This window comes from Lacerta agilis, chromosome 5 (genome assembly GCF_009819535.1).
Source record: "Lacerta agilis isolate rLacAgi1 chromosome 5, rLacAgi1.pri, whole genome shotgun sequence".
Classification (NCBI taxonomy): Eukaryota; Metazoa; Chordata; class Lepidosauria; order Squamata; family Lacertidae; genus Lacerta; species Lacerta agilis.
In genome coordinates this window covers 46,542,397-46,555,470 of record NC_046316.1, presented here as the reverse complement: position 1 = coordinate 46,555,470, position 13,074 = coordinate 46,542,397, and the positions used below count along the sequence as shown (strand labels likewise).

Here is a 13,074-nt window from a genome sequence, read left to right as displayed (position 1 = left end):
ATATCAAAAGCAAGCAATCTCCCATCCATTCAGTCTAGGGAACCATCCACTAACAGTGCCTCAGTCTTAGATTGAGCTTAAGTTTGTTGGCTCTTATCTAGTCCATTACCTAGGCAAGACAATGGCCCAGCATATCCACTGCCTCACCTGCAAATGTAAAGGAGAAGTAGATCTGTGCGTCATCAGCATATTGCCGACAACATACTGCAAACCTCTGGATAACGGCACTTAGCAGTTTCATGTAGATGCTAAACAATATGGGATATAAAATAAAACCTTGAGAAACTCAATATTGAAGGCTGCATGGGGCTGAAGAACACTCGAAGCAACACTGTCTGGAAACATCCATCCAAGTAGGACCGGAACTACTGCAGAACGGTGCCACCCACCCCTAACCTGGACAGCCGCTCCAGAAGGATACCATAGTTGATTGTAGCGAAAGCCACTGAGAGGTCAATGAGAATTAACGGAGACACATTTATTCCCTCTCCTGATAGAATTACTATTTTGTTCTTTTTTTTTCATTCTCTGCTAAAAACTAGTTATGTCTTTTTTTTTTAATTGCAGCTTGCCAGTGCAATGGACATAGCACCTGTGTTAATGGTAATGTTTGTGATCAGTGCAAAAACCTAACTACAGGAAAACAGTGCGAAACATGTATGCCAGGATATTATGGAGATCCAACAAACGGTGGGCAGTGTACAGGTAAGTGCCTTTAAAACTGTTTCCAGTATTTTCATAATTGAATATGAGGAAAATGTTTCATAGTTTGATGGATTTAGAAAAAATACTAAACATTAAACCTGACATTTAGGGAGTAATCCATAAGTGTGTTACTTTAGCTGCTATACTAATGAATTCCATTTATACCAAATTATAAAATATCTCCACTTTCATACTGAATTTTCCATTTTGCTGCACTGCAGAAGTTAGTACAAAGTAAAAACAAACTCTGCTAATTGGCTAGGACATTTGATGGGACAGAGGTTCTACTTCTCTCTATGCACCTGTCATGTTCTCTCACAAAGAACCTTTGGATTGTTGCTGTGTAAGCTTTTTTTTGAATTGCAAGGAATAGATGTCCCCAGTTCCCATCTCTCTCTGAGCTGCAGTTTGCTGAACTTTTTTATATGGAGCTGTTGCACTATTGTGTCAACAGGTTGGCTGAGTGAGTTAGCATGAAAACATGGAGAACATGTCTTAGGCATATTTAGACTTGATGATAAATAAAATCACAAGCTCCAGAGGCAGTGGGCACATGATTAGCACAGTGTGGATGAGCCTCCATGAGCCGGAGGAAAGTGCTCAACTCCCATGCTACTTGCTCCCCTTCTCTTCTTTTGTGGCTGAGAGCAGGACTTCTGTTAAGTTTACTTTCAGTTGCAAAGAATCTTAGCTTAATGTTATGCCTGAACCAGGAATCCTAGCAGCTAGGACTTATCAGCTAGGTTTGTTTCTAAACAAACCAACTTCAAATCATGGGCTATGAAACTGGCTTGTTTAATGGTCAATTCTGAATTACGGTGTAAAGATATACAGAAGCTTCAGGTATATTCCAGGTACCATTCTGATGTCCTTTTCAGTGGGATGAGCCAATTACTAGATCTTATCAAGTGGTGTTCCTTCTTCACTTGCTCAGTTTCAGATTACAGTGAAACTTCCTTGCATAACCTTGAAAACGAATGCAGTCTTCTCATCTGACCATTGTAAGAGGATGTGCAGAATCACACACACTTCTGCATTTATAATGGAATGTTCAAAATACTCATGCAAGGCTAGATCTTGAATCCATTGAAAATGCACAGAATTTTAACTGACATATTTCGTATGTGGCAGTTATGTCGATCTGTTAATTTACAGGACCCTTTAATCACTGAATCATTGAAGGTGTTAATTTGTTAATGGACTCTCCTGGCCTTTTCGCAATTTAAAATGTAACACTGGTTATGTGGACATGCACATTTGATAAGCTAAAACTAAATACATTGTGAGAATATTCAAGTGAAAGATTTATGGCTACCCTTATTGACAGTTGCACATTTTCTTGGTGTTTTATGAAGCTTTAAATAATTCTTAATAGTTTTCTTATTTCCTGAAGTTGACAAAATGTTCTTTTGCTCTCAGTAGTTGCTGAATGGCAAAGTGATGTATTAAAGCAGCTTTTATTCTTCAGGGAAGCATTAGCTATCTAACTAAATAAGCATACTGTCACCTTTACTGAATGATTAATGTAAAAATGACTAAAATCAATTTATGAGCCCTATGAAATTATAAATTTTACTACTATTTTCTGGAGTTCTAGCTACATGCTATCTGAGAGTTCCCAGGACACATGAATTCTGAACTGGCTACTTAATATAACTAGAAATTATGGTTGGAAATAGAAATGATAGTTACATTATTAAAAAAAATACATAGCTTTGGACACTTGCACATTTTATATTTATAGAATAAATACAATATTATTTCAGGGATTTATAGTCTACTTTTCAATATAATGACTGCAAATAGGTTTGAATATAGGTTTCCCTCTCATAGGAAATGAATGTATCAATATGAGTTTAAAAATAATGTGTAGGTTGAAATAGAGCCTGCTTTCATGGTGCCACACCCACTCTACTTGTTCATTGGTAAACGGCATTTCTGTGTGCTCTGGCTTCATGCTGTTCCATTGTGCTAGATGGGTTTAGTCATGTAGGCCACATGACCTGGAAAGCTGTCTGTGGACAAATGCCGGCCCCCTTGGCCTGAAGTGAGATGAGTGCCGCACCCCACAGTTGCCTTTGACTGGACTTAACCGTCCAGGGGTCCTTTACCTTTTTACCTTCCCTTACTTACGCGGGTGGCGCTGTGGGTTAAACAACAGGGCCTAGGGCTTGCCGATCAGAAGGTCGGTGGTTCGAATCCCCACGATGGGGTGAGCTGCCATTGCTCGGTCCCTGCTCCTGCCAACCTAGCAGTTTGAGAACACGTCAAAGTGCAAGTAGATAAATAGGTACCGCTCCGGCGGGAAGGTAAACGGTGTTTCCGTGCGCTGCTCTGGTTCACCAGAAGTGGCTTAGTCATGCTGGCCACATAACCCGGAAGCTGTATACCAGCTCCCTCAGCCAGTAAAGCGAGATGAGCGCCACAACCCCAGAGTTGTCTGTGACTGGACCTAACGGTCAGGGGTCCCTTTACCTTTACTTGTTCATTGTACCCAGTTTGAATGTCTAAAAAGAGATTCAGTATGTTTGCGTATTATGGCAAGACTGAGAAGAAAAATTGTTGCTGTTATAATAAGACTATTCCTTGCTTTTAACCCGCCTTCCAAATAAAAGTTTTCAACACTCAAGTAAAACATTCAAAAGACATTTTATTCATTCTTCTCTCATATTCCCCCATTTTCAAGGAAGTTCCTGCTCTTATTTTGGTTAAGATGTATGTGAATGTACACTACTTTTGAGCTAAATGTGTGCATTTTCATGCACAGGGAGATGAAAAAGTAGCATGACAATGCATAGCAAGTGAAGCATAGTAAGAGATGTGGGATGGAAAGAAAAGCAACATGTGAGAGAGTTTGATTGGTTTAATTAACATTATTCTCTTGATGTCTGCTTTAGGGAATACTGTATTTTGTACCCCCATCTAAATGAAATAATTTCAAAATGAAAGAAACTCAAGAATAAAAGGATTCTGTTTTCACCTTTATTCTCCATCAGTTTCATTTTCTTTAATTCTAGTGTTACCACCTTGCAGTGATGTAGGACCAAAACAAATTAAAGCCCTTTTGTTTCTTAATTACAATTCTGATTAGCAACTTGTAACTAAAGCATCTTGCTAACAATTTTGATTTTTAAGAGAATTGTAGCATCTAATGTGGATGCGTGCCTTGTTAACAATTTCTGAAAATAAGTTCATTTGAGGTTCTCTGTAACAAAGACTTCCTTCTGTGGTAAAAATAATACTTGTTAACACTTATATTGCACTATCTGAAACAGTTCTGGCTCAACTTCCTTTAAGTGGTGTGCATTTCGTGCTAACTCAGCAACTTATCCCAAGAACACGGTGAACTCAGAGGCTCTGTAATTGATGACTACTTATTACTTCAATTGGTACAGAAGAGATCCAGCAGCTTGATTTATGTATCATCCTTTTATCTTTTTCATGCTCATTTGATAGTTTCCAAAGGATTAATGGTAATCTTATAACAGGTTGCATTTGATGTTAGTGATCAAGCCTTCCTACAAACTACTGGGTATTCTTGGTTGTGGCAATGAAATATTATGTTTGCTTGGAATTTTCTGTTTATCCTTATCTATTTTTCTCTCTGGTACAAAATTTCTTGGCATAGCAGACTTTTTTTAGAGTTGGTTTCTTGACTTGTTCTTTTGCAGTCAGAGGCATGCTTCCATGAGTGGAAGTCTTTTTTTGCATGCAGGGATTTTGCTGACAGCACAAAATTATTGCATGACCAAAGAGAAATGAAATTCAGAGTCTCTTGCCAAGGTCATGCACAGTGGTTTCCACTAGTGGTTAATTAATGGAACAACACCACTGCAGAATTTATTTCACTCATGCATCTCTAGATCCAACTACACTTCATGTTCCTTATTATTTATATTTACATTGTAAATTTTTGTTATTGTGCCCTTGTGGCTAATGTAGTAGCTAGACACACACAATGACTTAGACACTGGTATGCAGACTCCCCAACTCATGCCAACCTCTCCATTGCTCTTTACAAGTGGTAAGCTCTTCAGGAGGAAGTTCCTTAAGGACATTCTGGTTGAATCCATAGGTAAGCACAAGGTCTTACTGACACTCAAGAGAGAGGACAAGAAGCAAAATAGATATTATTCACCTTATTTCTACAACCAATCCTTTACAATAGTCGGAAGTTTTATTTTTATTTTTAAATGATGGTTCAGAGTACAGCAATACCCCCCCCCCCAATATTCTCCCCTCTCAGAGTCCTGCTTTAGCTAATGCTCCAGGCATCTTTGGAGGAGTCACTATTCTAACAAAACTCGAAGGAAAGGGTATCTATGTGCTGGTAGCTTTATTGGTAACTTAGGAGTAGATATAAAAATGTGATCTCTTATTAGACTAACCAGTGGTCTTAAAGAGGCTGCTAGCTTTTGAATTAAAATAACTCTTCACTAGGCACAATAAATATTCAAAACACTTACTCACAGAGGGATAGAAGGAATGCATGGAGTTTCTGCCAAATATATGCTCTGTACTGCCAGTTCTCATTGGGTTTAGCAGTGTGCAAGATCAAACTCCTTTTCATAGAATGTTGTGAAGGAGACTCATTAAATTGTATTGGCTAGGGGTTTTCATAAGCCAAGACTGTGTCCCATATTAATTGTGCATTAAATGTCCTGGAACAATGTTTTCTCACCCCTCACCCTCAAACTCCATTTTTCTATGTGTACAACACATTTTTCATACTGAATAATATAGATTGAACAAAGAATGTGATATCAGAAAGAACTAAGGTTCTTCCAAAAGTTTAATTTGATTTTCTCTGTGTTAATATTCACCATATGGTACTGGGAGAGTACAGTAATTTTTGACGCATGAAGCATAAGCCATGAAAATTGTGAACTTTTAGTGTCAAGAGTTCATTAATTTTCAGATGGTATGATCAGTCATGCATAGGAGTACAGTATATCTCTTCATTGAATGACATTTAGTTTAGTTTACCCTAAGAAAGATTTATCTTTTGATATGCTTTTAGTTTAATTTTCAATGTTACATTCCCTATTTGTTTAAGACAATAATATTCTCTAGCAATTGACTATTTTAAGGTTTGATTCAAGCCCCTGTTTCTCTGTTTTTAATACCATTTTCTGATCTGGAAAGCTGACAAATGTGCATGCAACATTAGCATGGCCCTAGGGCTGTCTGGGAGAGTATGCACAAATAACAATAAACTTCCTGGGGGCCAATAAACTTCCTAGGCATAATACTCAGTGTTTTCCATTTGTAAAAAATGGAAGTATTTGTGAACTCCCTCGTGAGTGTTTTATTAGAGGTGTAACACCTCAAAAATTGTGCTAATTCCAGCATAAACACTTCTAACTTTTTTCATAAATGTTACAGAAACATTTGCCTGGGCAAAACCCTATAAATCCACCTCCAATTTCACTTAAGTCAAAATTGAACATCAACAGAGTAATGTGCAAGCTCTTGTGAGTAATGTAAGCGATCTCTGCGTTTTTAACACTTTCATTAGAATTCCTATAGATGTTTCGTTTCAGCTGGGATTGTTCAAATTCTAGAATCTCATTTACAGAGTTTGATGACAACTCTAGTTTGTCATTTTCTTAATGACAGTGGGTGATTATCAGGATTGCAATATACTTTACGTATAAAGTGCTGTTTGTTGACTTTGGAGGTAAATGGCTACCCTTTATATTTATAACAAGACTATCTACAATGTGCAGTAGCTTGTTATACCTTTAAACTTTCCAGACATCCCTTTATCATCTTTCAGTAGTGCCCATGAACATTAGAATGTTCCAGTTTGCATTAGTTTGGTTCAGTATTGCCCTGAATGTTAATACTGTAAATCAGTGTAATATGCTAATATAAATGGCATACATTTTATTAATGTTTCTTGAGAGAGACACATTGAAATTATTCACAAATGCATTTAAAAATTACTCATGTACACCCCTTTTTGTGTAATAATCCAAGGTAAACAAATAACCTGTGTAGTGAACTCATTTTGAAACGGAAATTCCTTTTCAGCAGTACTTGAAATAATGGCGAAAGCAACCACTGCATTTTAAATTAAATTGCTTTAAATGTGTACTTCATGAAAATGTTTGTGGTTATTCTGTTGTCAGCATAAGGAACTACATTTTTTATGCTGAGCCAGCAAACAAGAAACAATCACACCACAGGCCTATTATTAAATAAGTTTTATATGGGTGGTAATTTTACTGCATGGATTTTCTTTAGTAAATTATATTGTCTTCAAAGAACCTTTATTTTCTTCTTACAATCTCCATATTGCATACAACAGTATGCACATATTTATTTGCCCTAAATAGCATTAAAATTTCTTGCTGCCTCAAAGACATTTCTACACTGCTTTCATGAATGAATGAATGAATGAATGAATGTGCTGGTACCTAAGTTGCTGCTTTTAAAGGATTATTTTGTGCAGTGACCAATATTTGTCTGAATTTTTTTTATTGGTGTAATGAAAATTTGTGTGTATACACAAATGTTACTTTTACAGTGAGCTAGTAATAACATATTAAGCAGATGCTTGTTCAGAAGGAGGAATAGAGTGGTCAAATGTGATGCAGAGCCAGTTCAGATATAACTGTCATCTTAATAACCCATAGTTCATTGAGCATATATATAAATTATTTCAGTGTTTCATAAATTTCATAAAGGTTTTCAAGTACAACACCTGCTTCCAGTCCTCTGATATACTTTTAAGTGCAATTTTGATGGAAACATTTCACCTAACATGACACTCTGTTTTGAACCTTACATGGAACCTTACAATTTTGAAACGGTCATCTTGGTATGCTTTATGAAATTGGTAATGGCAGACGTATGTTTATTCCTTGAAAAGAAGGAATACAATGATATATTATCAATCACTAGGATGTTCTCATTGATATGATTATATACTAAAAACACATCCTCTGGAATTAATGCAGTGATATATGAAGGTTGTTTGGAGTAATATGGATTTGTTAAGTCAGCAGAGACAAAAGGGTATTTTCCACACTTAAATTTTATTAGGACACAAGCACATAATCTTTTCTTGTGTTGGGGGAGGAGGAAATAGTGTTGGCATCTTTTATGTGCTTGAATGCATGTGGCAAATCAGGCTGTGCCTACATTTAAAAAAAAATCAGAATAAAAGTAGCAAAGATAACTTTGAGTTCAGCACTTGAGGCAAATATTACAGGAAAGATGTAGGGGGGGGGGAATCATTTGTTCCCCATTCTTTTTCCTTCTTATGTTGTAATATTTAACTGATTAGATTATAAAAATTTATGAATTGTCTCTTAGTTACATCACCAAGTTATTTTTCAGATGTTTCACACAAAATGTATGGAGGATAATTGAAATGCCCACTTTCCAGTTTTTTAAACAAAAGCAAATCAATACCACGAGAGAGAGGGGGGGGGGGAAGAGAGGCTGTGATTAAACACTTGCCATGTGAAAATCATAAGCTGTTCCTGAACCTTAAAAAAAGTAAAATGTGATTTTATTTCAGAACCAATAGTCAATAGGGATGGTTTGATATCACCTGAGATCTACCCGCCATATCGGTCACATCAGTTATTGATTACCATAATCTTAAATATGGGTGGTCTTCCTTCCCAAATTCTTGGCCAAATGTTATGTGGCTCAGCCAAAGTCCAGGTTAGAAGATGAGTACTGAAGCTTTGTGGTGCTTGACTGATGGCTATAATCCATGATAGTGCCCCCAAACTTAATTTTATGTAAGTAGGTAGTCCATGTTGCCCAGCTTTCAGTGCAGGAATAGAAGACAATAATCACTACCCTTACAATGAAAATCATTCAGTATGTTTACTAGTTCAGTGTAATTGCAAATAGCTGTTCTACAATTTGAGGTTCTTTAGCTATCTGACTGTCTTTTAATCATTTACTATAAAAACAAGCATTTAAGCTTTAGGTTGTGGTAAATTAAACAGTACACATTGCTTATATTAAAAGCTTGTAATTTCTTGTGCATTTGTCAAGGGCAGACAAGTGGAAAAAAGAAACACATACTTGCAAACATAATGAAGTGTAGTGTATGTTTCTCACTAAATGTGCTATAAAAACATGCCATTGCTGCTCCTGCATTTTTACGTTAACAGGAATATTTATATTGATGGCATCTGAAGAGGATTTTACACTATTTAGTGTTAGACTTACCCTGTAAATATGTGTCATTTTATTAGCAATTTAAACTATTGTGGAATCTGTTTATTTATATAACTGGAAGCAATACAGCTGCCAACTGGAGCTGCAACAAATAATTATTTTGCAATGTAGAGGGCGGCATTTAACTACCGTGTCCCATCAGTGCAAGGATTTCCATTTGCGCAATGGGACTTTCAGCCCTCTGCTTGATAAAGGCCATAGCTCAGTGGTAGAACACCTGCTTTGTATGCAAAAGTTCCCAGATTCAATCCTTGGCATCTCCAGGTAGGACTAGGATGGTACCCCATTTGAAACCCTGGAGAGCTGTTGCCAGTCAGTGTAGTCAATACTGAACTTCTAAGTTGTGACAAATCATAGTTAGCAGCTTCATCCTAATGCAGCTAGTTATAAATTGTGTCAACCAGGATCACAGCTAGGTGCTGTTTCAATTCCAAATTATGGGACAAAACGGCAAATGATGGTTTTGTCACAAATTAAAAACTAGCTGCTTCTAATCTCTTGGAGGAGGAGGGAACCTGCAAGCCTCAGGCTTGCTACAACTCATTTGTGATCGTTGGAATTAATCCCGTTCTCTTCTTTCACTTCAGTCATTATTTCCTCAGTTTTTACAAGTCCTGCAAATATCCCTTTTCCTCTTCCCTCACCATCTGCCTCTCCCTCCTTAGTGCCAGCTTGTGTGCTGCAGCTGAAGAAACGTTTTGTTCATTGGCCTTTTAGATTCATTTAGCTGGAAGTACAAATCATTAGATAAATTAATGACCATCAGGAGAGGAGGGTTGGGGGTGGTTCTGTGAAGCTGAGTGGAGGGCAGAGAGATAAGTGAGCAGAGTTCAGGGTGCAAATTTTCTGCCTCCTGCTGCCATTCCTAATTTTGTGTCATGAGAGGCACTCTACCTGTAAATACACTGGTATTTGTATGGAATGACAGGACTATAGGGCTATTGCCATCATGTCTTGTATGCGGGCTACTAGAAGGCATTTGGTTGGCTACTGTGAGAAATAGGATACTTGTCTAGATAGACCTTTGGTCTGATCCAGCAGGCATCATTTTATTTCTAAGTTATCCAATTAAATGGTTTTTTAATAGCTTAAAAGGTACCCTGAATAAAGAGACGGCAGTTACAGTATTTGGTTTTTGGTTTTTAAACAAGTTAACTTCCTGGACCTTGTAAGAATTTTGTATGCCCATGGCTAGTACATTTGAGTAGCAAATATTGTGTGCACAGTTGTGACGGAAGCAGAGTTTGATTGTGCAATATAGGCAGAATTTCACCAGTGTCAGGGACTGGTGGAATGGTGGAGACCGCCTCCCGAGCCTGACCCTTCCAGAGAAGAAGTTTGGAATTACAACAGGGGTTTGAGGGAGGTCGCAGCTCAGAGGAAGATGAGGGGAATAGTTGGGAAATAATGGGAGAGGAGGAGGAGGCAAAGCTGGAGCCGCTGGCTGGCATGTTATCATTAGAAAGCATTCCAGACCCACCATCTCCAAGAACCAGGCGAGCTTTAAAAGTAGGAGAGCAAAGAGCTCAAAGACAGATGGCCCTAATCAGCAACTGTAGAGGGGGTGGTGCTGTTGACGAATGAGGAAGTGGGAGAGAAAGGGGGTGGAGATTTACTTGGGACAACACCATTATTCCAAGAGGCTGCATTACCAAGCCTCTCTCTGCAAATATTGAATAAAAAGCAGATGGTAAGGACTTTTCCTTGTCTTATGCATTCCTGGCAACTTGCCAGCCATGGGCGGCCGGGGGGGGGGGTTCCTCTGCTGCCTGACAACCAGAGAGATATAGCTCTCAGTATGCTGAGCTAGAGCTTCACTCTGATTGGCTGTAGGTATAGGTAGCCAGAAGTGGGTGGAGACAGCACTTTGAGAGGGAAAGGAAAAAATTGGTTCCTGGAATTCAGCTCAATAACAATATAACCTCTGAGCTGTGTAAAATCTGTCCTGAGAGAGAATTTTAGCCAGAGAAGGCAGTCTCTGAACTGGGGGTTAACTTAAAGGACAGCAGTTATTGTCTTTAAAGAGTATACAGACACGCAACAACTAGGAAGCTGAATTTTGGGAGAGGAGAAGTGGAGTTGTGAGGGAACACTCTACTTAAGTCCCAATTCAGTAGGAAGGGGAAATATCTTCTAGTGAGAGAATAATCCCAAACCAGTTAGAAAGTGAGTGTGCGCTGGTCCCAGGTCTGTTATACTAAGTAAGTCTGATAGAGGAGCCTCAAGGTTGGGAATCTCAAGAACAATAGGCAGGTTAGTACTAGCCTGGCCTGGCAGAAAGTACTGGCCTGTTTCAGAACCCACAAGTTGTTGAAATCTAACTGTGACATCTCTGATTAGTTTAAATGACTGAAGTAAATCTAAACTGTACACTTACCATTTTACCATCCTGAAAAGCCTGTGACTTCTACTGAATTCATAGAAAAATAGAATCATAGAATTGTAGAGTTGGAGAGGACCACAAGGGTAATATAGTCCAACCCCCTGCAATGCAGGAACCTTTCACCCAACACGGGGCTCGAACCTATGGCCCTGAGATTAAGAGTCTCATGCTCTACTGACTGAGCTATCCAGCCTCAATAATAATAATAATAATAATAATAATAATAATATTTATTATTTGTACCCCGCCCATCTGGCTGGATTTCCCCAGCCACTCTGGGCGGCTTCCAACAGAAACCAAATACAACAATATCAAACATTAAAAACTTCCCTAAAAAGGGCTGCCTTCAGGTTTTTTCTGAATGTCAGGTAGTTGTTTATTTCCCTGACCTGTGATGGGAGGGCGTTCCACAGGGCGGGCGCCACTACCGAGAAGGCCCTCTGCCTGGTTCCCTGTAGTTTTGCTTCTCGCAGTGAGGGAACAGACAGAAGGCCCTCGGCGCTGGATCTCAGTGTCCGGGCTGAATGATGGGGGTGGAGACGCTCCTTCAGGTATACAGGACCGAGGCCGTTTAGGGCTTTAAAGGTCAGCACCAACACTTTGAATTGTGCTCGGAAACGTACTGGGAGCCAATGCAGATCTCTCAGGACCGGTGTTATGTGGTCTCGGCGGCCACTCCCAGTCACCAGTCTAGCTGCCGCATTTTGGATTAATTGCAGTTTCCGGGTCACCTTCAAAGGCAGCCCCACATAGAGCGCATTGCAGTAGTCCAAGCGGGAGATAACCAGAGCATGCACCACTTTGGTGAGACAGTCCGCGGGCAGGTAGGGTCTCAGCCTGCGTACCAGGTGGAGCTGGTAGACAGCTGCCCTGGATACAGAATTAACCTGCGCTTCCATGGACAGCTGTGAGTCCAAAATGACTCCCAGGCTGCGCACCTGGTCCTTCAGGGGCACAGTTACCCCATTCAGGACCAGGGAATCCTCCACACCTGCCCTCCTCCTGTCCCCCAAGAACAGTACTTCTGTCTTGTCAGGATTCAACCTCAATCTGTTAGCCGCCATCCATCCTCCAACCGCCTCCAGGCACTCACACAGGACCTTCACGGCCTTCACTGGTTCTGATTTGAAAGAGAGGTAGAGCTGGGTATCATCCGCATACTGATGAACACCCAGCCCAAACCCCCTGATGATCTCTCCCAGCGGCTTCATATAGATATTAAAAAGCATAGGGGAGAGGACAGAACCCTGAGGCACCCCACAAGTGAGAGCCCAGGGGTCTGAACACTCATCCCCCACCACCACTTTCTGAACACGGCCCAGGAGGAAGGAGCGGAACCACTGTATAACAGTGCCTCCAGCTCCCAACCCCTCTAGCCGGTCTAGAAGGATGTTATGGTCGATGGTGTCAAAGGCCGCTGAGAGATCCAGCAGAACTAGGAAACAGCTCTCACCTTTGTCCCTAGCCCGCCGGAGATCATCGACCAGCGCGACCAAGGCGGTTTCAGTCCCATGGTGAGGCCTGAATCCCGATTGGAAGGGATCCAAATGGTCCGCTTCTTCCAGGCGTGCCTGGAGTTGTTCAGCAACCACCCTCTCAATCACCTTGCCCAAGAATGGTAGATTTGAGACTGGGCGATAGTTGGCCATATTGGCCGGGTCTAAAGATGTTTTTTTAAGAAGCGGTTTAATGACCGCCTCTTTCAGCGGGGCTGGGAAGGCTCCCTCACAGAGGGAAGCATTCACCACCCCGCGCAGCCCATCGACCAGCCCCTCCCG

At 40.1% G+C, this 13,074-nt stretch overlaps 1 protein-coding gene across 3 annotated transcripts in view; it reads left to right on the top strand.

The window, feature by feature from the left end:
- Nucleotides 1-13,074, top strand: part of ATRNL1 (attractin like 1) — a 505,113-nt gene that overhangs the window by 142,931 nt on the left and 349,108 nt on the right. For all 3 annotated transcript variants that reach the window (XM_033149571.1, XM_033149570.1, XM_033149569.1), the window contains one exon: nucleotides 568-705. In XM_033149571.1, coding sequence (XP_033005462.1) covers nucleotides 568-705 — 138 coding nt within the window. The remainder of the gene's footprint in view (nucleotides 1-567; nucleotides 706-13,074) is intronic.